The following is a 27,744-nucleotide window of genomic DNA, read 5'->3' as shown; positions in this document are numbered from 1 at the left end:
GTATAGCAAAAGGCGTCTTGGAATTATCATACCTCCAACTGACATTCACTGAATATAAAAAGTTGATGCTTCTGAATATAATCTGAATCTATCTGTTTTAGGCAAAAGCCAAGGTGAGGAGAAGTTTAGTGGACACTGTTCCTCCTTTCAGAGCATGTCTGCATGGCACACAAAGTGTTATTATGCTCAGACAGACAACCTATGAATGAACTTAGTCAGGTACTGGAAGCAGAGCAGGCATGTTAATGTAATGCTGTGCCTAGGCCCCATGTTAATATGCTGTATTATTTCTGATCTTGGAGGTAGCTTGGAGATCTCTAGTTGGCACTTCACTGCATCACATAGACATGTCCTCAACCACGTTTGCAGTTCCAGTGGTGACTATGGTGTAAATATACTTGAGCTAGCACATATGCTTTTACCAGTCCAGCTGTAGCAGCAGCAGACTTGGCAATTACTCTGCTGAGTATAGTAAAAACATGCTGTAAGAGCTTGACACCATTTGTCCACCTGGAGGAACTGTTGATATATTTGGTTTGGGATCTGCTCACTGAAACCACTCGTTTTACTACAGTTCCAGAGAATCTGTTACTATGTACCCGTGATTCTCCTGCCTTCATGGCAAAATTTGCATAATAAAAGTGCAGGGAAAAGTGTTAATGATGCTGAAAAAATGCACAAGTTGCCGTGAGTTTGCACAAGCTTTTTCTCCTCTCTTTTTGCAACAGATTGAATTGATTATGCAATCTTCATTACCACGTATATTTTGATTTTTCCTTCATGTTCTCCATGATGAATATTGTTTTTATTTTCCATGCAGCAATGTTGAAAATGGGATGAATGTTGGGATACTAGATATTTTTGGATTTGAGAATGTCACAAGAAATTCATTTGAACAACTGTGCATAAATATTGCTAATGAGCAGATCCAGTTTTATTTCAATCAACATATCTTTGCACTTGAGCAGGTAAATGCAACTCTGCTGAGTCTGTGTGAATCATCAGTCCTGACCTGTAGAACATGTTCAGGAGCACATTATAAACCATAAAATGTGTATGTGATATTAATGCAAGATAAGGACCACATCTTTCAGTGCAGTTGTTACAGTTTTGTAAGTAATGTGGTTGGGGCAGATAAAGTATTGCTGTGTGTCATGAATGTCCTAATGATGATGTTGCTCTGACTACTTCAGTGTTAAAACTGTGCTGGTAACTTTGTAGATGGAGTATCAGAATGAGGGAATTGATGCAACTACAGTGGAGTATGAGGACAACCGCCCGCTTCTAGATATGTTCCTCCAGAAACCCATGGGTCTCCTTTCTCTACTAGATGAAGAAAGTCGCTTTCCTCAGGCAACAGACTTAACTTTAGTTGGTATGAACAAGCAAAAATTCTTGGGAATGACTAATGTATTTCGAGAATGAGGAATGACATCTTTACTTTAGTTTTACTAGCCCAGTTATCCCATTGAGGCTTTGCCATTTTGTTTGGCATATTAAGTATATTTTTCATTGTGCTTCGTCATTCTTCTGTGCCTTACTTGTTTTCTGTTTTTATATTGCAACAGTTATTTTACATACCTGATGTCAAGGGTTTTATTGTCTCCTCAGTGTTTTAAGGAAATAACCTGTGCGGTGCCCCTGTATGCAAGGTACATCAAGTGTTTTTTATCCCCACTTGCTAAAGAGAAGGCTGAAACATAGAAGAACCTTGTGTCCAGGACCACCCTGTGAGTTAGCATCAGTGTTGAGAGTAAAATTTAGATCTCCCAGGCTCCTAGGCCCATGTTTATCCAATTAGAAAATACTGCTTCACTCCAGATTATCTCATCATAAATAGAAAGTGTGTGTTATTTCTGGTGTGCCATCTGGTGGAATATTTCCCTTCCTTCATGCATATTTTACGTATAAAAAATCTTGGTGCCAACTTTAAAACATGCAGCACATGCCATCCTTTAAACTGTTGTCCTGTTTTTATTTACTAGAGATACATTTTTTCCCTGTGATATATAACAGATAATTCCAGTTCCTTCAATGGAATGTGCAGCAGGGAATAAGAGCTGCCTGTTAAATCATATGATATATATATACAAAATTTTTCACTTCTGCGGGGTTGAGTTGAAACTTGAATTTAGGTCAAAGATAAAATGAATGCTATGATTTCATTCCAATCCTCATTTGTGTACTAAAGCGGTGTGCCTGCCTGCGGGTCCTATAAATCAGCTAGTACTGAATATTAAACTTCTGCTTTCACAGAGGCACTCTCCATGCTGCAGTGCTGATCAGTCTTATTACAGATGTCTTGAGAACACCAGGACCCCTCAAGATGACGGCAAACTGGGATATTTTGCCCACTCCAGATGTGCCAGACAAGCATTAATTAAAAATAAAAAATTCAAACCTAATTCTCTTTGCTTTAAATACAAGAATACTAAAGTTTGATTAAACATCAATAGAAAGAAAATACTAAGACAAAAAACTAATGGATTCTAACATTAGAAAAGACCATTTTGATAATCTCATCTGACCTATACAACATGAGAGAGAATTTTATCAACTGATTCCTGCCTCAGGCCTCTAGTTGGTTGTTCAGATAAAGAAATAAAATAGCAGTTTTCACAGTATCAGCCCTAATTTCATTACAAAATCTTACATGCAAAATATCACAGGGTGTAAAAGACCTTTTTCTTAACAAGCGGTGTTTCTTTTTCTGTCAGCTCTCTAGAGGTGTGTCGCAGGAAACAGAAAGCCCTTTGGATAGAAGGCGTTTTTTTCTGTAGAAGTCCAAAGGCAAATTAGAGATGGTCTAAACCTGAAGATGTCAACATATACTTAAAACATGATGTGCAAGGCTAAATGAATGGGGAAAGGAGGATGGGGAAAATAGAAATAACTGTCGTTTAGACAGGCCAGATATGTGCACAGCTTTGAATCTACATAGTTGAAAAAAAAAAAAACAGCTAAATATATATAAGCACATTCATAGGAAAGTAAAAGAAGTTCCCACACCTTCTCATTGGCTCCTATTATTTGATAATTTTCCATGCATAAAACTCTGAAAAAAGTGGGATTTGGAAGACAGTCTTGCTGGGCTATTTTAGAATGGGCTGTTCCATTCTGAAAGGCAGCTTGGAAAAAAGGACAGAGAAACTGGCAGACAGCTGTTACTGGGCAATTTGATAATGTCCGAGTATGCTGTTCAAGAAGCCAGAATTACTATAAACTGTCTCTTATTAGGAGGCAGATTTTACTTAATCACTGTAATTCACTTTTATCAATGTCACTTCTCAAATGTCTAGATAAATTTGAAGATAATTTACGATGCAAATACTTTTGGAGACCAAAAGGAGTAGAATTGTCATTTGGTATTCAGCACTATGCTGGAAAGGTAAGGTCATATGATTTTTATTTAATTCAAGTAACATTGGTATGGTCATTCTATCCACAGTCACTTCTTTAAGATTTTTTTCCACATTTGAATAGAAAAAATTATAAGGTTTATGGAAACCTAGAATCTGTGATAAAATTTTCTGTGCAAAGTAGTCCATTTTAGAACCTGTTCTTACAGCTCTTCCATAAATTGTGTAAAAAAGTAAACTCCTTTTATCCTGAAAGAAATTTGACACCAGAAACACCACTAATACAATGTTTTTTTAAAGCAGCAACTCACTGCAGCCAGAAGAGGTTACAAAATTGTAGCATAATTGACCATTAACTTTACCTAAATACCATGGGGGGGGGGGGGGAGCGTGCACGCACACATGCACGCACACATATGTGTCTGTAAAAGAAATCAGGTTACAGTGCAAAAATGCAATGTAAAATAGTATCTCCAATAGTACTTAAGCTCCTATAGAGAGCATTGGAAAGATGGGAACAATTTTCTGCTAGCACAGATGATTTCCCATATTCTGTAGCACACAACATCTTTTGTTCTCAGTGGTTCACGTATTATTTTGTATGGGGAATTAGGGTCCAGTTGTTTCACATAACATGAGTTTTGCTTGTGATTTCAGGTCCAAATCTCTGTTTATAAACAAAATTAAAATGAGGTAGCCATTTTATGTATTTATCAATAAAGTTTCAACTCTGGCTCATTTTAAGACTCCAGAATTTTAAGATATGTTCTAGTAAATTTAGTCCAGCTTTCTGGCTTGTTAGAATAACTGTAAAATTTCACACAGGTTAAGTAAGTTCTTTGCTACGCAAATGGCCAAGTAATAAAAACACTGCTGACTGGTTCTCCATTGCAGGACAGCATTCAGTTTCTGTGTAAAATTCATACTAGTGGAATTAGGCTAGAGAGGAATATTGCTAGTGTTAGTAAAACCTATATAAAAATTACTGTGGTTTTAAAAAAATAAAAGGTTAAGCAAAATTAACAGATTCTTGTATGACTACAAAGAACCAGACATTAATTTCTAATAAATATGATAATAATTAAAAAAGCTGTTTTGCCTACTGAAACTTCAGAGAATAAAGAATCAAATGTGACGTGCCCTACCAGAGAGGAAGAGGGAATCCCTAGAGAAATGTTTTGTTTCCCTACTATAATTTTGGAAGCAGTGAGAAATCATTTTAATGCACCTTGATGGGTCCTAGATATAAAACTTGCTTCTGTTTCTCCAACAGGTCTAGTTGCAGATCCCAAATTTGCTGCAGACAGTAAATAGATGATGACTATCTGAGAACCATTTTGTACTTATGTAAACTGTCAACTTAAGCTTTAGTGTGGTCTCTGTATTGCATCATGCCCACCACAGTTTGATGTGACACAGCATAATACAACATGACTCAACTTAGAGCCATTTGAACCAAACCAATGTGCAGTGACATGCTATGAATATAGATGCTGTTTATAGCCATTTTGCATTCTGAAGATACTGCTGTACAATTTGAACTCCTTTGCGGATAATTCTCTGGCTTGTCAGAGCCAAACTAACAGGTCCACTTAGTTGTCTTGACTATTCCTGCTTTAAAGAAAATGGTAGGTTTTGGATAACCCTTTCTGACGTTGTGTTTGATTTTGTTTCCCACACTAGGTACTATATGATGCCTGTGCATTCCTTGAGAAGAACAGAGACACTCTTCCTGCTGACATAGTGGTGGTGTTGCGAACATCAGAGAACAAACTTCTTCAGCAGTTGTTCTCTAGCCCGTTAACCAAAACAGGTATTTTTTTGCACAGCTTTGCTAACACTGCAGCCTCTTCAGCTATCTCGTCCCCTTAAACTCTTAATCCAGTAGACCCAGGAGGCAAGATTCCTTCCTCCGCTCCAGAGAAAGGGAGGTTATCTGATGTGCAAGGCCAGAGCTCATTGTCAGAGAAGGATGAAAATATGGGAGTTGCTTGGTCCTTTGCCATTTGTCAGTCCTTTGCTGAGATCAGTTCTCAGTTGATAGATTCTTTTGTCGTGTGTCTTAGAGTTCATAAATCATGTACATCTTATTTAGATAAAGTTAGTTTGGAGGTAATACCTATCTGTTCAGATGCATCAGTGCAATACATGAAAAAGTTTCTTACAAATTATAAACACAACATACTAATCTGTTCAAATTAATTACTTCAGTTGAGTTAAAGCTTGTTGATGTTGACTTAGGTTACATCCATGGCTAAAACAGTAAGATGAAGTTTGATTACTCCATGAATAGCTGCCAGAGTACCAATAACCTGTGCAAGTGATAGTTCCACAATATACATGCCAAGAAGCCAACAAATGTACATGTAGAAAATGTCTGTCAATACTTCATATGTTTTCAAAGTTTCTTTTTTGTAATGGATAAGAAAAACATGTAATAAAAAGGAATAATCCAAACAGAATGGATTGTATTAGATTGCAAAGTTCTTTTGGTCTGATATGACATTTATTTCTGTGAGCAAAGAGACTTTCAGTAATTATGTTGTGGCTATAGAGTTGTTAGTGGATGGAGTTCTGCAATGAAAAGATAGTACTATTGATTTTAAATAGAAAAATGTAACATGGTCGCTGCTTAATGTCTCAGTCTTATACTAACCAGGAAATGCATATGTTAATCTATGTTATACTGACAATGTTGAAATGGGTATGAAGGATATCTTTCAAAGTGATACAGTCAGTCATTCAAACTGTTACACATACCTTGGGCTGAATTCTGCTGAGTAATCATTGCTGCTAGTGGCTTTGCAAAAGAGGTCGTCGTATTTCTATCCAAAATATCCTGGATAGAAAAATGTGTCCATGCACTGGGTAGTGCTGTGTAGACCTACTGTATACATGCTGTAGATTTGACTCTGTGCCTATGCAGTGCCTCTGTCTAGGATTTCTGGATGCTCAGTAGCCCAGTCACAGTCCCTGGCTTTACCCTCAACTCCTCCTACGTAGAAAAAGAACATCTCGAGAATGCCAGATGTTTGAGCCATTTTTGCACATATGTAACTGATAGCAAGCTATCTCTGTTTATGTTCTGCATAGGATAGATTCCTGTTATACTGTCTCTGTTCTTTTCCTGTAATTAGAAGACTGGATTGCCTTCCTCCGAATTATGCTTTAGGAGGGTCGCTGAAAGGTGAGGAGCCAATGAGGAATTTGCTTCTCATTTCAGCTATGACTAGCATAGGTGGGGAGGAGGGTATAGTTTAAGCTGGAATAGGATTGTTTTGTGCCCAAGAGGGGAACAAAGAATCTTTGCGTCTACTTCTGTCATCTGAGTCCTTGTTAGACTGGTAAAAGAGATTCTTTAGTCATGCTGGATGGATCAGGCAGAGGGAAAAAGAAAGCTTACATCTGGTCAAACGTCCAAGGCTGTCTCCACACGCCTCTCTACCAGTGATTTTATACCTTGAAGCTTTTGTCAAGATGAAGCAGACCAGGTGCTCTGTCCCAGTTATCAGTCCCAATAATTATAAAGATTACGCTTTTAATTTATTGCTATTTTTTATTCTGGTAATAAACAAGGCAACCGAACCATGTAAACTCATCCAATTTTGTTTTTTTTTAGAGATATTTTTGATGGCAGCAGCAGTGAACTGAGTGTTTTGTCTGAGATACATAAAAAGATTCAGTAAGAAGATATTTCTTGTTGCGGTATTGGTCTGTTTCCACTTTTCCTTGGATCTTAAATTCCTTACTTGTTTCCTATTTATATGGATTGGATGGGTTCTGCCTCCCATTATAAAACATTTACCTCTTCCTGAAATACCCACGGCAATATTTTCTGTCAAGTCAGTACAGGACATCCTGTTAAAACTTATTATGCATATACTCCTGTGCATGATGTGTAAGAAAGGCATAAAACCCATATGTAGTTTCTATTTTTTTTTTTAATCTTCATGTTTTTGCTCTGTCTTTTCCAGCTGTCTAGTATAATTGGCACCCACATCCTGTGTTGGGGCCTCTGTGTTCTAAAATCAGATTGTTGCCAGGTTTACTTTTGGCAGCTTGCAAGATAAATGAAAGATTTGGCTGAGAACAGAAGGTATAGCTGGCAATGTTGCTTCATCTCTGCTTAGTGAAGAAAGATTATGTTATTCTCTTAACTTTGTAGAAAGGCGCTTGTGTAAACAAAATAATAGTGATTGTGTAAATGTTCCATCACACTCTCTCCTTGCCTCTTAGAACTTTTCCCCTCATTCAACACGAGCATCATTCCTACAGCAAGCCAGGAAAAATACAGGTTAAGATTCATAATCTTGATACAGTTTTCTTCACCTTTTTGTGGATTACTGATGGATGCAAAAGTTAATAATTTACATGGAAGCCATATTGCATCTCTCCAGGTAATCCTGACTCTAAATGAGCCTTCTGCCAGTATCTCTGGTGTTTTGTTTGAAGATGAGTGACAGCACATTCTCACATCTGCTTACCACTAGCTCTGGAATTCGTAGCATACATGTCTTTTGCCAAGCAGCTTTCTCCAATACGTGTAATAGTCACTAGGTGGTGCTATCCCAGAAGCAAGAGTGAATTTGAAAGTAGTAACATGGGTTTGACAACTACTGAAAATGCATTTCTTAAATATCAGTAAGAACAAAAAGATGGCTTTCCCACCCTGAGAAGATCCTCCGTTTGAAGTATATTTATACGTGTCATAACATAGTCTTCCACTGTCAAAAACTGAGCAGCAGCAAGAAAATAAATATTAAAAAGACTAAATTCTTTTACTAATTTAAGATCATATTAATCCTGTAATTTATCAAATGTACTCATCCCTTTTAACAAATGCTTCTATTTCAGAGTAGCAGACTGTGTAGTTTAAAGGACCAGAAATTATCAGCAGGACATTAAATGCACATCTATAATAGTAGTTTATGGTTAAAAGAGTGCACAATTACTGATACAAGACACCAGAACTGAAACCAAACATTCTGGGACTAATTTTGTAGGGTGTAAAGCGTTGTGTGTCTTCTTTCAGTGGAAGCTTAGGCACATTCAGCACATTTCAAAATCTGTTTGCACTTTCTAGGGACCTTTAACCTCAAAACTGAATGAACATATTCTGGTTTAACCTACTGATTCTCCCAATTGCTTCCATACTTGTCACTTGTTCTACAGACACAGCTTCTCGTGATGAGAATTCTGTATATTCTGAAATTAAAACAGAATTTGCTCCAAATAAAAGAGAGAAATAGGGTATATTAAAAAAAAAAAAGCCCAAGCTGCCACCACTCTAGCTGAATATACACATTCCCATCAGATATAATGCATTCCTGTTTGTCTCTGTAGTTTTGGTACATCACTGTCACAGCTAATGCATCAGAGACAAAGGAATCATGTGATCTAGAAAACAGAGTCCCCTTGTAAAAGAAGTGGTCTTAACTGAAAAGATTTTTGTAAAGGAAAGTCTTGCTGCATTCACTAGTGGTATCAGTGAGGAGCTAGACTATTTGACTCACTGTCCTGATACTCAAGAATTTTTGCAGTGTCGCCATTCAATAGTGGGACCATTAGACCTCTCAGGCAAAGGAACAGTGGGCCTTTTTTGAGATTGTATCTCTTTCTTCCTCTTTTCCTCTCTTTTACCTTATGCTCCCCTGCTGACTGGATCCTGCTGGGGAAAAAGGGAGGTGTGCCAGAGGGATTTCACCTTCTGGGAAAAGCTGCAGCACAACATGCTCATCTACTCTAGCAACACAATCTCTGCAAACTCTTTCCCTTTCTAAAACTCACAGACCCTTAGAGCTTATGTCACAGCTGCTCTGCTCAGCCCTAGATCCTCGCTGCAGAGAGCAGGGAGAGTTGCCACTCAGAGGGAGGAAAGAGAGACTCCTCCAGCCTCCTGCCACCAGAGCAGGGAGGCTGTGCAAACATTGCTGCCCTAACTCCGAGGATCTGTGGGAGCTGGGCTTGTGCTGGACTTGGCTGCATAGGACAATACAGAGCTGAGCAATGTCATGTCTAATAAATTTGGTACCAGTTGGTATTGCTCACGTATTCAGAACGGTATGGTATCAGTATATCACCCATTGCAGAATGATATGATATCCCATTGCTAATAACTTGTCCATGTTGCCTTGATATTTGAGCATAATCTATTAATGAGAACAGAGGTGGAAGTTTTCGCAGCCTTCATTGGAGAATTAGGGTGGTGATGTTTTAAGAAGGGAATTTTTTGTCCAAAGTATGAGGAAAATAGATTTTTTTCAAATGCAAATTAATTATAATCAGCCTACCTAAAGATTGTTTCCCATCCATTTTTAATCTGTTTTCTTTGTGCTAACCTAGCATCTTTGGGTCCCCAGCCCTACTTACAGCCCTCAGAGAAAAAGAAAATTATGAACAATGTATGTCTCCTAAAAAAACAAACAAAAAAAACCCAACCAACCATGTGCTGAGAAAGAATATGAAGAAGAAATGTTTCAGGATTTCTTTACAGATGCTAAAGAACACAATAACTAGGGCCTCTTGCAGAATCATTTAAATTATTTTTCACTGATCCTTTGCAATTTCCCAATGTAATGAGTACTATTTCAATATTAATTTTTCTGTAACTTTGATAGCAAATGGTACCTCATGGAGAGTCAGAAACAGAGGGAAGCAAATGGATTTTCTTTCATTAAGTCCTGCAAACAGATACTACTGGGCATACAGTGAAATCGTGACCAATTGAAATCTGTAGGTGTTTTGCCATTGTTTTTAGCGGAACCATTATTTTACCTGTCATGTTAGTTACTGTGCACTCTTACTGACCACATGCACTTTTTCTAGTGATAAGTATTGGCAGAAAAGGTCTCTTGGCTTTGTGTACGTCATACTTATTCACTGAAATAAAGTATGCTTCCATTTGGACTTAACAGATTTTTTTCTTTTAATTCCACAGATCACAATAGAGCAAAAGGCTCTAATACACCTTAGATTTTACTAATGTATCCTACAATAAAATCATTTTATAATTGTACTTTTGTGTTATGTATTTTCTAAGAGATAACTGTGTGCACTCTAAATCAAATGAATCAGAAACAAGCCATTGTAATTATAATCTCTCTACTTAATGATGAATCAGAATTTACATTTTGTAAGAATTTGGGTCAAGTAATGGAAGCTAAATATTTTCTCTCAGAACATAGAGGCTTCCCTATGTCTAACTGGCCCATATGTTAGAAGCATATAAAAATTGTTTTTGCTTTGCTGCCAGCGTGTTGTGTGCAAAGAGAGGTTTTAAACCACAGCTGTGCAACGTAAAAATTGTGAACTTTATTGGGTTGCAGACATGGGACATCAGTAAAGTAAACTAAATGTAGCTTAACTGATTTTGAGTGGTAGGGTGTTTGATTACATTTTATTTGGTTTTTCAGTTTAGCATTTTACAGTTCAGTGTTTCTTGGTCTTTACATCCTATGGTTTTGTGTCATGGGGCAAATATAGTACACAGATGCTCACAAGATTTGCTAGTAGTAGGATCTAGAGCATGCCTTAAAATAGCCCTTAAAATGGAGCTCATCAGAATCATCTATCAAATCAAAGTTAAGACGTAACAAGTATTTGCTGTTGAGATTAACTCCATATAAATGAAGAGTGATAGTGAATCTCTGGAATTGCATGTGGTAGTAACCACAAAGGCCACAACAGCTGAGAATGGTCAAGTTAGAATTATCATGCTTATGTTCAGTAAAGGATGTTGCCCAAGCAAAAGTCCATTGTTTTTAATATGTGTCTTTGCAGATTAAGTTGTATTGAAAATGGGCAAAATGGTGTAGCTTTTGTCTCCAAGTGCTTGGAAATTGAACTCAAAAAAAAAAAGTGCAAGTGGATACATTTAAGAACAGATCTTGATGGTTTTACTGATGTGATTCATAATAGGCCATTCCTACAGAACAAATTTTGAGAATAATTTTTCTTCTTTTCAGAGAGAGGAGATAGCTTTTCAGTTTTCATGCTTCTAACATAACTTCTCAGTTCTTTAATGAACATTATCTCACACTAGTGAACAATAATTAATCTTAACACTTCATTGTATACTAAATAAATTTAAAATGTGTTGATATTGAGAAAGCAGATGTATTATATAGAAGATATTACATTTTTAATAACTAGTAGCATGTGAGCTCTCACGGTGCAGCATATACAAACTTTAAATAGAGAAATATTTAGTGAACACTAGTTGTTTTAACAAATAGTTTACTAGCCAGTTTCATCAGGCTCTGCATGCTATAAGGTCAAAGTGGGTCAAAGATGCTCAGTACATCATAGGAGGTATTCAGCAACTCATCAAATCCTGGAAGAGCCATTAGTTATTTTTAAATGTGCCGGTGAGTTTGTAGAGCAGATAAATGTGATAACCTGAACATCCCTAATGTTTTGTGGGTGTGTTCCTTACAAAGAAGGTGCTTATATTTCCCAGGATTTCAAAATAATCAAGTTATGGGTTAGTTGTATCTAAGAGATGATGTGGTTGGTGGAAAACCAACATTTGAGTATGTGCTGGATTTTGTCTATTTGTTTCTGTGCCTGTATTTCATATTCCAAGGGTGCTGTTCTTCTCTGATTTTGTAGTTTGTTTTTTGTAGTTTTGTTTTACACAGTCCATTTACACAGTCGTGAGGGTGACAGAGCACTGGAACAGGTTGCCCAGAGAGGTGGTGGAGTCTCCTTCTCTGGAGATATTCAAAACGCGCCTGGATGCAATCCTGTGCAATGTGCTCTAGGTGACCCTGCTTGAGCAGGGGGGTTGGACTAGATGATCTCCAGAGGTCCCTTCCAACCTCAGCGATTCTGTGATTCTGTGATTTTCTTTTCTTCTTCACCCTACAACAAAATGCAAAGGTCAGTACTTTTCTACTCCAGCATAATCTTCCTTCTTACTATTTAACTCTATGTTATAATTTAACTTATTCTGACCTGACTTAGCTTGATTTATGAGAGCTCGCAACTGAACTGCCTGAACAGGGGGTCACAGCATATGTCAAAGACAGAATATGTATTTGTGGGTATTTGTATGAAAGGGTATTTGTTTCATTAAGTGTAGGAATACACATACAAATCAGAGTAATGTTTTGAAGTATCACAAAAATACCTGATTTTGTGCTATTTTTGTTAAATTACTATATGGAAGTGCTGAGAAACACAGGAATAAACGTTCAGTTGAGAAACCTTTGAGACTTGATTAAATAAAAATGAGTAGTCAACACCATTAATGCCTAAATTTTAAAAGTGGGAGGCCTGGTACTTTCATAAAGTTCTGTAGCCATGTTTCATCCTAAGTTAAGACTTTTAAAAGACAACTCTTCCGTTGGAATGTAACAGCCTTTTTGGGACACTGTTTTTATTTTGTCTAGCTTGAAATCTTACCACTATGAGAAGATGGATAGTCATACTGAAGTCAGAGAAAACTTTACCTCATTCTATTCCCTGTGCTTTCAGTGACATTTTGTACCTGAATCTTTACCACTGAATTCATGGGGAATCTTGCTTTGACTTTAGTAGGGTCTAGATCAGGCTCTCTGTGGCCCCACAGAAAATTTTTTGCTAATTCTTTACCTGGAATCCAGTTGTAGCTTTATATACACAGGTTTTTCTATAACTGACTTTGGTCTGCCTGTATTCCTGTTTCAAGAATGTATCCAAATGCATGCCTAATTTTTTGAACGTGTGAAGTCAAATGCAATACTGCTCTGCTTGAAGGTAGGTGTCCTTATAGTTCATTTTCCATCAGTAAATTCAGGGTATTATGTACAGTGTGCTATGAATATTAGTTAACATGTATTGAATACTTTAATCCTAAGAATGTTTTTAGAAGTCCCATCAAGTCAATCTGTACATCAAAATATTTTCATGTACAGCTGACCGTTTTTAACAAAGCTAGTTGGAAAATTTTTGACAAAAATGCTTGTAAGACTATGCAATATCATTTTAAATAATATGTTTCATGGACATGTTTTTTATTTTAACTTTTACATTAACTGAGATATTGTATGTAATATCCGGAATTTTTTATTGTATTTGAATTTTTTAGTATTATCAAAATGAAACATTTTTCAAATTCAGAATTTAAATATTGATAACTTCTGTTACGTGGTTTCTGTTCCAAGATCCTTCTTTAAGAGTTACATAGGCTCTGCATTAATCGGGCCAAGACAAGAAAGCTGTTAGTGTTAGCTGCCTGGAAGATGGACTAAAACAATAAGATCTTTAACCCTGTTAAAGCTTCTTTCATGACCACTGCTGTCCAGTGTTGGGATTCTTTTGAGTTTGGAGTCTTAAAGGAAAGGTGAAGTGTGGATCTGAGTAATTTCTGAACAGATTGCCCCACATAGGTGATCCATTACTTGGTAAAGTGCCTGAAGAAACTAGCATAACCCAGAACTGTACTAAGACCCAGTGATTTACAGCGTTTCCATATATTCGTTAACAATTGGAACAGGTAACCACAGAATTGAATACATCAGAACACTGAAAAGTATGATCCTTCTAATTACCATAGTATTGCACATAGCGAGTAGAGGCGTAGTGTTTCAATAGCACTGACTTTAGAGTTCTCACAGCTTCAAAGGGAGCTCCATGTATGGAGCAGCTTCAGCAGCAGATCCTAAATAACACAATATATACCATAAAATGTGTTACAATGTGTATTGTATGAGGGAGGAGCATGCGGCATGCGCTGGTAATACAAACGATGGGCTGGAAATCATGATTTCTGCTTCTGGGTTTCCTGTTTATTCACTGTTATTTTAGACAGTTATTTTGGCCTCAATTTAACCTTTAGGTTATTTTAAAAAAAACTGAAGATTTTTAAATTTTTTGATGTATAGAAAAGTGCCTCAAAGACAAACTTTGCCATGGAGTAGTGCAGCTCAGGAGAACCAACTGCACCTAAACCAAGCGACTGACAAGGTCCCTTCCCCTTTCACAGCCCGCTATTCCAAACTTTCATCCTCAACATCTTTCTCCAGATGCCTCTGGAAGAAGAAATAACCTTGTTGTGTGTCCTAAGTAGAGGTCATTTGAATAAGATTTTTTTCTGGCTAGTGCTGAAAATTAACTGAGAATTCCTCAGCAATGAGTCTTCACAGAAAATACATTTCCATAGTTCCTTCTAATCTCAGTTATGGGATGTGGTACAGAAACCAGCACAGTCTCCTGTGGCAATGGTCAGTCTTCTGTTGGTGGTGAGGTACTTTGCTGACCAAGTAGGCTGCCACATTCTGTACTGTCTGCTGTTCCCCAGATATTTTGAGGTCTGGTGCCCTGTGTACACTACATACAACAACATCAAATCTTAAAGTGCCAAACGTGGATGGAAGTTGTTATGGCCCATATCTGAAAGAAGTGGCAGATGGCTCCTGACAATGTATAAATGATAAAAAGCTGAGCTACTTTGTTCTGTAATGCTGCAGCTGAGAGACTGAAGAGATCTGTTGGCTGCAGACCTGGCTAAAGAAAATGCTGGGCGTCAGGCTGCAGAAGACTTCAGCATTGTTTACACTGTATCTCCTAATTGCTTTTTCCAGCCAACTTCCATTCTTTCAGTTTTGTCTAGATGCAACCTTGGACAGTAAGCTCTCAGCTGCAGTTGGTGTATTCAGCTGATATCACTCCTATCATTAATTTAGTGTGTGGAAAGAGGTGCCCAACCTATGCCCACCTCACTGTAACCAGATAAACAGTTTGTCCAGCATGCAATCCGCTCCCTCTTTGCCACTGTCTTTTCCAGGACCGTTCGGCCCCTTCCTTTTCCTGTGCCTGAAAATGTGTCTATTACATGATAAGACTGTTGTATACATACTGTGTCTGCTATCTGTAAATTTGGTCGTGCCATGGAACTGTGATGTTCCGAGAATCACATAATAAGGTTTGCTTGCATGTCATATGATCACATATGTGCCTGTGATGTTTCAGGAGATGTCTGCATTTCAGTGAACACACTCCCAATCAGATAGACAGCTACACGTCTATGACTCAGCTCAGCAAAAAAGATGGGCATGTTGTTTAAAGTAGTCATTAATATCCAAGGTTGTGTTTTAAAAATACCTTGGGCATTGCCAATGATTAATTATATGCAGTAATCTGGTTTTTCAGTGGTAACTAGGTAAGTGTGAAAATGAAGACTTTTCTTATTGAGATCATATATATTTATATATATGTTTATCTTGGAATATAGTTGACTTTCACATTCATTTTATCTCAGCTGCTGTCAGGAGTGTCTTTCCCTAGTATTCTACAAGGAAGCCACTAACCTACTATGTTAAAGCAGTATTTAAACACAGCAATGATAATGTTTACAAACAAAGCTTATTTGTTGTTGTAAATATGCTGCGTGTTTGCCAGTGTGTGCCGTGCTAGTGTGGGAGGTGACCAATGAAGTGTCTGCGATGTGTGCAACCAGAGAGTGTGCAGCACTGAATTTACATTCAGGTTTTTTCTCCCAATCTAGCAGCTTTTCAGTAGCTGTAGATAGAATCTGTGTCCGCAGTATGCTACCAGTAAGACTGAAGAAACCTTTAGTCTAATTGAGAATCAGGATCAGAAATGGCCAATTCAGTAAGGCATGGACTTTTCATTTCAGATAATCTGGGTCAAAAAAGTGCATCTTTTTTGCTCCTGAGGTGATTACTCATAATAAGGTTATTCTCACCTAGGCCTCACTAGGTTTTCATGGTTATCAGATTCTGTTTTGTAATATGGATCTGATTTTGGAAATATTATTTCTTTTTTTTGATTTACTTGTTCTGATTAGGAAGTAAAATTTTTCTTTTTTCAGAATAATATTGGATGCAGCAGTGTCTAGTGTGTATGTATTGATAGCTATATTCTACAGATAGTATTTTATATATTCTTGTGTAAAATGTGTGATATATGAGAAAATTGGACCAGATTAGCTTAAATGAATTTAGTAACTCAAAAGAAAAGAGTTTTGATAGTCAGTGACCAGATTCAAATTAGTACCCAATAAAAAATTACATGTATTCATTTATAGTCAAGCTAAGAAAAGCCTAGTCTTACAGGAGCAGAAGATGAAAATGCATTATGTAGATAAGCAGTCAACTTCCTTAGGCTAGATAAAATGTACTGAAAGGAAAGACAGAGAAGAATCTGTGTATGTCAAAGACATTGTCTGACTCTGTCTTCTGGAATGCAAGTGCTTAGCTGTGATTAGAAGTAGAGTCAATGAAATATGAATGCATTCTAACATTCCTGACCATATTATGCTATATCTACACGGTATTTCAAGTAACCCTGCTGTATCTGAGCTTGAAAGAAATTAATAAAATATATGAGGATAAGGAAAGAGCTTGTACTATGCCCTCCATATAATACTAATATCCCTGGTACAGCTTGTACAGTAAGGTGACATTGTCATTAGGCTCCTTCTCTGCACTTTCAATTGCACTTCGCAAATTAAACGTTATATCAAAGCATAATGTAGTTCTTACCTGGCGTGTTCTTACTTTGGGAGGGAGGAGTAGTGATCTCTTGCAGACATAATAAAAATATGATTATAAATATAGTGCTAATATTACTAATATTTACTTGATAGTGCTTATAGAACCCATCACCTAAGAATAATGAAGTACTGACAAACCTCAAGTAATACCAGAACCTCCAGACAGAGAGTGAACTTTCCATAATCAGTGTGGAAACTCCACGGCTGGCCAAATCCTTAGTTCAGCCAGATCACACAATAGAAGAGTGCCAGGGCTGCAAGTTAGAAGCCAGGAATGCTGACTTCTCCTTTCTGAGATCTAGAGAATACTTCCAAAAAACAACCTGAAAAATGACACCCCTGTTTCTTATTCCTGTGCTGTGTAAATACTTGAAATACTTTCAGAACCTCTCCTGCTTGGTTTTGCATGGTAGAAGAGGTACTGTATTTCAGTAGTACTCTCTTTCTCACCTTTCTCGTCTGATAGTTTTCTCTTTTTTGCCTGGAATGAGGCATCAATGAAGAATATGTTTGCAGAGGTGTGAGACTTCTATACAGCTTCAAGACAAGAGGAATTTTGCTGTGCATTGGCACAGCGAGCTGAGCCAGTGACTGCACAGGCTTTTGCAATGCTACTTTTTCTGTTGGAAGCTCTCAGAGCATTTAACAAACATTAATGATGGAAACTTCTCAAAGCATTAATGGCATTCCTAGCTTTATTATATATAGAGAAAAAAGAGATGCAGTGAGCATGATTGACTCCTCCAGTGACACAAATCAGTCCCAGAGACCTTAGTTCCCAATCCTGCAGACACACAGGTAGGAGCCTAAATTTTTCAGATGAGCAGTCCCATTGAACTGAAAAGGACATGCATGTGAGTAAAATTAAACATGTGCGTGTTTGAAAGATTAGTTCTTGTTTTAACCATTAGCTTCTGTCTGCTCTCTCGTGAATTGCTTTGCCAGAAAACTCACTCAGTTTTGATGGTTTTTAAATCATTTGATTTGCCCAATTTACAGAGTTGAGTTTAATACAGGTTGTATTTTATTTAACTCTGCCTGCGTGTCACCTGTGTTTTCTCTGAGATGCTGACATTTAATATGTGTGAAGCTAGAATTCTAAAGGCAAAGTGTGATCTTTTAACCTTTAACCAGTTTAACCTTTCAAGGAACCCCTGGCAGTTTTAACTGGCTATGATATTATCTAAAAACATTTGTTCTTCAAATATTGATGTTCTTCACAAAGTGGAATAACATTTAATTATTTTTAGTGTGTTAAGTAGTAAATGACCTTGTAAATGAAAATTGAATACAGGGACGAATACTCCAAATGTTTACTGACTATGGAACAAACACCATGCTAACTCAGGTGAAACTTTCTTATTATATAGACTGATTTTCAAAGCACATTTGTTCTGTTTGTTAGTCTTAATGGCTTGGACATGTTACAGATAGGTAGTTATTTTCCTGAAAGTGAACTACTTGAGATGACTAATTCACTAACTTTATTTAAGCATCATTTTGTGTTTGATCTGGAAAAGAAAACCCTAATAAAATTTTTCTATGGTTTTTGGCTGGAGCTACAATTCACTAGTCAGCAATTGCAAAGGAGTTCATCTGACGTATGAAATAAGAACTGATAAGAATCCATAATGAAAAAGTGGTTTTGTTCTTAGTTTAATCTCTGTTTTTGCCAATAAGAAAAATAAAATTTGTAGTGTAAAAAGAGACAGCAGATCATTGTTCTTGAATGTAATTTTGCTTTCCTCAGTAGTAAATTGCAGTCACGCTAGGTTAAGCAGTTTCCTCCTTTGACCATACTATATTTAGGCGAAATGATGCATACTAGATGGTAAATACATGGGTAATAATCATCAGATAATACAATATCGTGGAAAGGCGTATTCCTGCCCAGGTTAAGGCAGGTAGTATGAGGAGCCATAGTGAGCATCTAGCAGTTTCAGACCTATTAAAAAAGAATACAAACAAATGAGTGCAGTCTTAGGGGGCGAATGAGCACTGGCTTTACTGTATTTATTCCAAAACAATCAGACATCTTTTATATGTAGAAGTACATGTCAGACAAGAGATTCACCATTTGTAAGACTTCACATATAGGCTTCACATTTAGGTATATGGCAGACTATTGCTCTGAATTGACTTAATAGTCTATTTGGCAAATATCAAACTGAAATATCCATAAAAAGTATGCTCACATCAGGACCCCAGGTGAAGGCTTCTAAGTAACAGTAAGAAAATCAGGAACTCTCCATTCTGGAAAAACTTCTTCCTTGGAGCAAAAAACAAGAAAGATATTCAAAGCTGTTCTCAGATGGAAAGTGCCATGTTACTAGAATTCCTTTTCATAGGAACTGACCACTTTTTGGTTTCCTTTTGGTGTGTGAAGAAAGATTTTTGATTAATAAAAAGATTTATTTATTTGCTTATTTTGCCAGATCAGAAATGTTTAGTTTTAGTTTTCTTTGAGGAACTTAGAAAGGCCTCAGGGATGTTAATTGTGAAACCTTGAAACCTAATGCCAGGTGTGAGTATGGTGAACCTTAACCAACTGTATTATAATTCTAAATTTTACTTGGTTATTGGAGTTTTGTAATTTGTCATGAAAAGAAGCAAAATCTAAGCAATTTTAAACAATCTGATTCAAATTTGTTTCTTTTCCAAACTCCCCTGTTTAACCCTGTATTGTGTCACCAGTTCTCCAATGCAAGGCTTTCAAGCCTAAAGGAGACTTGAATTGCTAGTCTGAAGGCTAACCAAAAACAACCTCACCAGGTTTTCAGCCCTCTTTTAGCCAAAAAAGGCAGAAAGGAGCAATTTCTAACATACAAAAACATCAAAAGTACAGCTAAGAGAAAAATAAATTCACCAACTCCTTGCTCATTGAAAGCCCCATTTTAACCTTGGAGATATACACCTGTATACCGTATATACACACACACAAAATAGAAATATTTAAGTATTTATAAGTATATATAAAATATTTGTATAAATATTTATGTGTTTATATAAAATATTTATATATTTATATTTTATATAGTAGATTTTCAGAACAGATTTGCAGTTTCATTAACCTAAACACTATATCCTAAAGCAGTCTCCAAAAACATGGACATACCTTGTGTTCTGCACTGTGATTTGGACTGTGAGGGAGCATACCCTGGTTTGGAAATGACGTACTAGTTTTGCAGCATTCTGCCAATCCTAATGCCAGCAGCTTAAAAGAGAAATGTTTTGAAAATGAGTACAGAATGTCTGAATTGCTCCAAAAAATGTCGTCACCATATTTCTGAGTGCCAGCCCCCTGACTGTTTGCAGGAGATTGGTATTTTCCTTGTTAGAAAGGAAATAAGAGCAAAAGTCCATCTCAACCTTACATGGACCCTGTTTGCTCTGCTCTCTTGTAGCCTAACTACCAAGTTTTTGTTTTTCCTATCTTGCCTCCTTACCAGTTATGTAATATATAGTTTAGCAAAACTCTGAGGACTGCTTAGAGTTACTGGCTTTCTCTAAAGCAAATAGCTAAACACTGGAGTTGATGTAAACAAGGCACTTAGCATCTGAAAGAAGTGTTAACACTTTATTTACATTTAAATTAAAATGGACACTTATTTATGTGTTCTGGTTCTGAAAGGTGTGTGGTACATCTGCAGAGGCCTATTGTTTATTCATGCTGTAAATCCTTTGAAATGTGTTAAAATGCTTCCCACTCATTATAAAAATCCTGCCACCCATGGATTAGGGCTTTGATGTCACCAATCCTGCTTCAAAGGGTTCTTTCAATGCTATTAATCACAGTTTAGCCTCTGAAGATATAGCCAGAGAAAACATTTGGACATCTTGTGCTAGACTTGCTAAAACTTTGAAATATACAGAGTGTCTTGCATATGCACAGCCCCGTATCCACTTCCTCTCTATTCTGTGAGCCTTTATTTTGAAAAGCTATTTTATGATGACTTTGCCTTCCTGGAAATAAAGCAGAAGTTCAGGACACATCACACTGTACATTAAAAAAGGCAATAATGTCTTTCAAAAACACAGTATGTTTTTGACTGAGGAATTGAGTCGATCTTTAAAAACCCCAAGGGACAAGACCTGGGATTAAGCAGGCCTATGTGTCAAAAGGTCAAAAAAGATACAGTCTTATCATTTTCTCATCTCTTTCATTAGTTTGTGAACTTAAGATGCTGTCTAAACACTTCAGGATACACACAATTTCATAGAAACAAGATTCTTTCTGCTGTCTTTTTTCTCTTTTAAATCTGAGCAAGTCACAGAGAAATTGATTACTCGTGATTGAGCTGTATGCCTTTGTGCTGGCATCGTTCTCATCAGCTCAGTAGCTAAGGTCAGTGACATGCCACCTTATCACTGACTTTTTCCTCCCTTTTAAATCAACACTGCACTCTGTCATGCCAGTGCTGAATGTTCTACAAGGCACAATTGGTAATGAGCTGGGTGTGGAAGAAGTGTCCTGGTGTTGCTATTTTTACTAGTGTTATGCAAGCTGATTTCCCACCATATAGATTTTTCCCTTCTAAGCTTTTTAAACAGTTTTTTCAGTATGTGTTTTTTTCTCTTTAAACAGGTAACTTGGCACAGGCAAGAGCCAGAGTGACAGCAGCATCTAGGTCTTTGCCTCCGCAGCTCAGTGCTGGGCATATCAAGGTTAGTAGTGTTCCCTTTGAAGATAGATAATTGGTCATAAAATATTACAGCGAGACTATGGACATGATGCTTAGCTGATGTAGGTGCATAGTGAGCCTCTTATACAAATGAAAGTCTGGCTTCATGTCAGAAAATATGTACCTCGGTTGGGAGCACTGTTGTTTCCAGTTTTGGTGAGCATCCTATTGTAGAATCCATGGAAGAATCAATTTATTACTGATTAATCTTTAGGCTTTTGGAGTGAAACCTCAGTTCTGTTGATATAAGTAGCAATATTCCTTTTGGTTTCAGTGGAGTCAAGAATTTTCTCTGACAATTTTGGCCTAAAAAGAGATTTAATTAGGTAAAATTTGATTGATGTATTTAACAATATGAAAGGCAAAATACAAAAAGGGTGTGTTCCTCTTTTCCTCAAGCCTACAAGTCAGAAACCAGGGGACATTTGTGACTGGTGGATGACCAGTAAAGAATCACTGAGCAAAACCACTGTTCTTTATGGAGTACAGAGAAGAGCTGTGGAATTTAAATGCTGCTGGATTTCACCCTAGAAGTCTGTGGCATAATTGTAAATGGATGGGATAGTTTTATGACAGTTAATAGGATGTGTTGCTATCTGAGTTTACTTAATCTGGGAGGAAAATTCTTGTGTCTCAAGCTGACAGCATGTACTTTCACAGGTAGTCCTATTACAGTATGACTGTGGTTAGTTGGATTTTTTTTTTTTGCCTTCAAAGCAAATAAAAATAGTTTATAAAAACAACGGTGGTACTAGCAACTGTTCAAAAGTCTATGTTTTGGGGTTTTTTTATTTCGTCTTTCCATTCTCTTCTATTATTGGGAGATATCACGTTCAAATGTAGATAGAATATTTCATACATCGCCCAGAAGGCTGTATCCTTCAGTGTACCTGTAAATGCAAACTTGGATTTCAGAGCTTTATTTCCTCTCTGGTATAAACAGTTTCAGTGCTGAAGGACAGTTAATGGCCTGCCCAATTTTCTTGTACTTATACGCACATTGTCTTCTACATCCAGCTATACCCAGCATAAGCTTTCTAAGCAGATATTTTATTGATACAGCTGAATGGAATAGAGCAGTTCTCTTTTTAGAGCTTTAATAAACACAGTCAGTTATACTAAATAGAGTTTAAATGGTTTTTATTCACCCTTTGAATTTTTAAAGAAGAAACTGAAAGGCATGCATAAGAAGTGCTGCTGGGCAGCACTATTTAGAAAATGTTAATTGAAATAGTTTCTAGCTGGAAAAAAAGGCTTTCTTTTAATTATAAGTTTAATGAAATTGTAACAACTTCAGGGAAAATATTTTAAATTATTATTTTATACTGGGTGAAAAAATCAAAAAATGTCATCAAATGGCTTGGAAGTTTGGAATTTTTTATTTCCAGTTTAACTTACAGGCTTTTTTGCTTAATGTATGTGTCGGTTTTACAGTATTTCATACTCTACCAGCAGCAGATTTGGTCAATATGTGAAAGTAATAATTTCCAGTAACCTCATAAGATGAGGGGATGTCATGCATCATTCTTTTGATATTATTTCAAAACTATTATGAGCATTTTTTTCAGTGATGGGACATTTTGTCCTTTAGAGGTCAAGCTGTGTTATCCATTTTGGTCATAATCATATAAATGTACATTATACGTCACTACTACTGACACATAGAAATGTGACATAACAGTTGAAATATTCTTCATTTTAGTTTAAAAAGAGTAGCTAGTGTTTTAAAACGCAAGATTATATCATGACAGTCTTACTATGTTCTGTCATTTTCTGACAAGTCCGTTGTGATAAAGTCTATTGTTCATGTGATTATTGTCCTACTATAAAACTGCATAGCTCCATATATACAACATTATAAATTAACTAGAGACAAAACTTTGGAAAATTTTACAGCAAAATCTCCCTAGCTTCAGTGTTTATCAGAACATTTCTATTGGAAATTTCAAATATTTCTATTCAAAAAGATTTTGAAATTCATCATAGTCCATACAGCTCTTACAATTGAATTCACAACTCCATCCATAGAAAGAAAAATCTCATGATGCTGGTTTTAGCCTGCTTTTCTGAGAAAAAGTGTATTACATCCTCCTCTATGAGTATGTGTCCTACCATCTGTCTTTCTGTGTGTCCCCTCCCTTCCCCCTCCCAAACCTTTTGAACCCAGTAGGCCATAGCAAACCATATTTGACAGAACAACAGTCTCAAAGATGATAAGATTCTACAAGCTCGGTGAAAATAAGCAGATGTGCAAAGGAGGGACTTAGAGTATTGTATTGTCTGAAAGGCAGTAGCATAAGCTCACCCTTTACTGGTCGCAGTGGTTCCAGATGTGCCTGAGAAGTCATCAGTGCTGAAACTCCAAGAAAAATTTCACTTGGAGCCTGTGCTTTCCTACACAGCCAAGAATCCAATTTAGAAGCTCAAACTCGTGAGCAATTGGGCTTCAGTATTGTGTTCTGTTTGTTTTGCATTTGATTTGGTGTTCTTCGTGATTAAGCTGTCTGTCTCCTAACACTGAATGTTACCCGTTATTCTGAACTTACTGTAGACACTCATTTCAGGGGTGAAAGTCTGTTTTTTCAACTTTCTTCTTAAGAAATATAAGATGAAACAAAAATGCCACTTTCATACTGGGATGGGATGTTTACACAATGGTTTGCACTAAGATGCTTCAATTCTTTAAACTCACACCTTAATATATTGAAAACCTCTGCCATATAGCCTGTGTAGCTGGATATACTGGAGGGGGGGCTTTTTTACCTGGCTTTGATCAGCCAATAATGTGGTTACTCCTGGGCTCCTTTCCAGCTAGAATGGTGGCTGTATGGCTTTCTGGGGGAGGCCATAGTAAACTTCAAAGTTGTCCCTTCCTCAATCATTATGGGCCTTAGATGTGCTTCTCATTTACAGGTGCACTGTAACGTCTTCTTAAAAGCTCTCTCCTGGATCATGGTGTGTCTGTCCAACCACTGTGTTTATCTAATGACATACATTAGCATCTTTGAGCCATCCAGAAGCCTAGTTCATGAATCTATTTTGTCTTGATCCCTACTGAAATGCAGTGCATTTCCAGGCCTCTGTATAGGAAAACCAGTCATTAACAAAGTCTCCCTATCCTCTTTACAAACTGTCAGTATTCAGTGATATATTACTGTTTTCTACCTGACTTCTACCAGAGGTTTAGATGTCAGTGCTCAAAAAGTCTTGCCAAGATAGTTTTGAAACATTCCCATATCTTTCCCCATGGACATCCCTGCTGTTCTCGTTAGGTCATTGATGTTTGCTTTGTCATATGACCTCTCAAGATGTTTGATGTTATCTGTGCTGATAAGGCATTTTTCTTGGGATATATTATGGAGTTTTCTGTATCTTTAAAACTGAAATCAAATTGCATCTTTTTTTCCTCATGTGTAAGTTTGAGATGCATACTAATACCTGACCACCACTTCAGGCAAGAACATTACAGATTACAAAACCATACTGAAATTTGTATGGTTACCCTTATTGAAATCTGTCTGCCTTTGCACCATTTGTATGCTGAATCTTTTCTTCACAAGTTTTTTCTTTTAACTTCTTTCCCAATACAAAACCCATTTTCTTGATATAATGCTACTTAGTGCTTCATTTCCTTTATATTTTGCATGCAGTCTCCTAAATATCTCCTGAAGGTAAGAGACACAGTTACTTTATTGAGAATGGTAATCTTTCAGCAATTGCATATAGTGTTTAGACAAGTGGTCTTAAGTCAGTGAGCTTTGGAAATGATCATATGAAGCAAAGTCCAGAAAGTGTAGTACAGGTGCTGACAACAGCATTATCTGGTTTATACAAATGCCACCTGGTCAGAGCAGATGGTAAACTGCCACAAAGCAAGTGAATGCTAAAATGTTGTTAATGCTCCATGCAAACCGGATGCTGGTTGATTTTCTTTAATTTTGTTGAGCTGTAATACAGCAACACAATCTGCTTGTGATTGGTAACCATGGTTATACTCATTCATAAATTCTGGTTTCATTTTGATAAGAACAGCTGTACTGACAATATAACAAAAATATAGAAGGAGCAATATGGTTGCTGGCCATGTATATCCTCTAAAAATAACTCTGTGTTCTATAAAAAAATGCTGAGAAAGTGGTATCTGAAGCTATGGCAGTTTAGCAGAATGAGACTACTGAAATTCTCAGCATCAAAATGCTAATTTAGAGTAATTAATAGTAACCACAACAGCAGATAGGAAGTCATACATTCTGAAAGCCATATTTTACATACTCTGTTGGTCGCTTGTTACCTGACAATGACATTTTTTCCGTGTGTTGCCAAAATGAGACAGCTTTTTGATAATTTACTTCCTGGTCATTACAAAAATGGTAACCCTTCTTATACAGAAAATAAGACCTGATGGAATTCATTGTAGTGGTGACAAGAGGAATGCTTTTTAGAAGTCAGCTCATGAGGTATGGCATCTTGACGGCTGCTTCATTGGTGCTGTCTTATGACAAAAATGTGAAATTACCCCCAAGCTGATCAGAAGAGCCTTGCAGTCTAGGAAGATTTAGTAAATGAATGCATTAACAGGGGTATAACATGTAGGAAGACACAGATGAAGTAATGTTTCTTGTTTTGAGGAATTTGAGAGATCAAGCTACTCAGACAACTATTGCTACGTGGGTCAGAGAAATGTCAGCCCAACTTCAAGAGGCCAAGTGGGAATCTAGAAATTGCCTGTGTGTTTATATCCTCTGTCACTAGCTACCTTGCATAAGAGTTGCACTTACAAACATATCCTCTTGAGTGGCTGGAAGAAACACAATGTTAAACAGAGTAACAGCTTAACATTGCTGTTTCCTTGATGAAATGTTAATTGAGGCATGTTAATTTACAGAGAAAAAAGGGCATGGCATGCAATTTTTTATATAAAATTGTTACTACCTGACCTGTCTCAGAGCACATTATGAAATGAAAAAGGGACACTGCTGACCATGACAGCCATGATATACTCTGTTATAGCTCACAAACATCTTTACACTGGAGAATAAGTGCTAATGAAAGAAGTGCTGCTGACTAGGTGACTCAGTTTGTACTGTACATTTCCCAAAGGTGCTAGGAAATCTTCAGCAATGGAAAAGCCATTTGGCAGGTTAGGACAGAAAGAACTGTTTCCCATAGATGCCACACTAGCCTTCATCGTCCTTTTCATGAGTTGCGGCGTAAGGTGAGGGAAATGCCTTCATGTGCAGTGTGGAACTAAAGAATGAATTTCATCATTTTTTATTTTCTTCTTTCAAAACTTTTACCAGAGGGGTTCTTTGTGTGTGTATGTATGTTCAATCCTTGTTTACAAACCAAAAAGAAGTAATTGATGGAGACAGAAGACCTATAAATTGTTAATAAATTGGTGAATGAATTTCTATTGTTGCATTCTTTCATTTTGACTCTCTCTGTTAATAATATGATAATAGGCCAGTTCACTTCTAAGTCAGAAAGCAGGGTTCACCTGAGGGTTGCTAGTAATGGTCAAAGAAGCAGCCAAAATGCATTTCATGTGCTCACTCTCTTGTCTAAAGGTACAGAAGACATAAGAGGCCTAGTTTAGTTTAGTAAATCCAAATTGAAAGAATCTGTGAATCTTGGCAATGTTAACCTACTAACATTTGAGAGATTCAGATCAAAAGTCTTACAGCTGGGTCTCTAAATGCAGGCCAGGCTGGTGTGATACAAAAACAAGCCCAACCCAGAGCTGATTCATATCCAGATCCTCTACATCAGAAGCATCAGTACTCAGAGGGGCAAAGATAGTGATTTTGAAACTTCCCTGCCAGTAAGAGCATTACTGAAATTTTGTAGTTTTTGAAGCTTTTAGAGCACTTACAGCTCCCACTGAAACCAGCGTATATCCTGCACCTCTTAGAAAGCTGGCGTTCCTACCTGTGATAAAGTACTGCTGAAGTACTCACACCTGAAGGAATGATCATAATAAAAATTGAACCTAACTTTCAGATCTGGAAATGGGGGTGGAGATGGTCAGTAATTTTGGTGGGATAGCTCTAACATCTGAGTTTTGTCTTCCAGATCGACACAATGGAGGTGATGCGACACCCTGAGGAAACAACTAACATGAAGCGGCAAACTATGGCTTCCTATTTTAGGGTATAAAAACTTAAATTGCAAACAAGCATTTTTCTGATTAGAACATTAGATATAT

At 37.0% G+C, this 27,744-nt stretch overlaps 1 protein-coding gene across 1 annotated transcript in view; it reads left to right on the top strand.

Annotated features, from left to right (window-relative positions):
* The window catches only part of MYO3B (myosin IIIB), a 199,470-nt gene that overhangs the window by 92,387 nt on the left and 79,339 nt on the right, over nucleotides 1-27,744 (top strand). The window contains exons 19-25 of the mRNA XM_067298626.1: nucleotides 821-968; nucleotides 1,222-1,375; nucleotides 3,300-3,388; nucleotides 5,043-5,172; nucleotides 21,443-21,522; nucleotides 25,190-25,210; nucleotides 27,612-27,689. Coding sequence (XP_067154727.1) covers nucleotides 821-968; nucleotides 1,222-1,375; nucleotides 3,300-3,388; nucleotides 5,043-5,172; nucleotides 21,443-21,522; nucleotides 25,190-25,210; nucleotides 27,612-27,689 — 700 coding nt within the window. The remainder of the gene's footprint in view (nucleotides 1-820; nucleotides 969-1,221; nucleotides 1,376-3,299; nucleotides 3,389-5,042; nucleotides 5,173-21,442; nucleotides 21,523-25,189; nucleotides 25,211-27,611; nucleotides 27,690-27,744) is intronic.

Source organism: Apteryx mantelli, chromosome 6 (genome assembly GCF_036417845.1).
Source record: "Apteryx mantelli isolate bAptMan1 chromosome 6, bAptMan1.hap1, whole genome shotgun sequence".
NCBI lineage: Eukaryota > Metazoa > Chordata > Aves > Apterygiformes > Apterygidae > Apteryx > Apteryx mantelli.
The sequence above is the reverse complement of the archived record's forward strand: the minus strand, read 5'-3'. Positions and strand labels throughout refer to the sequence as shown.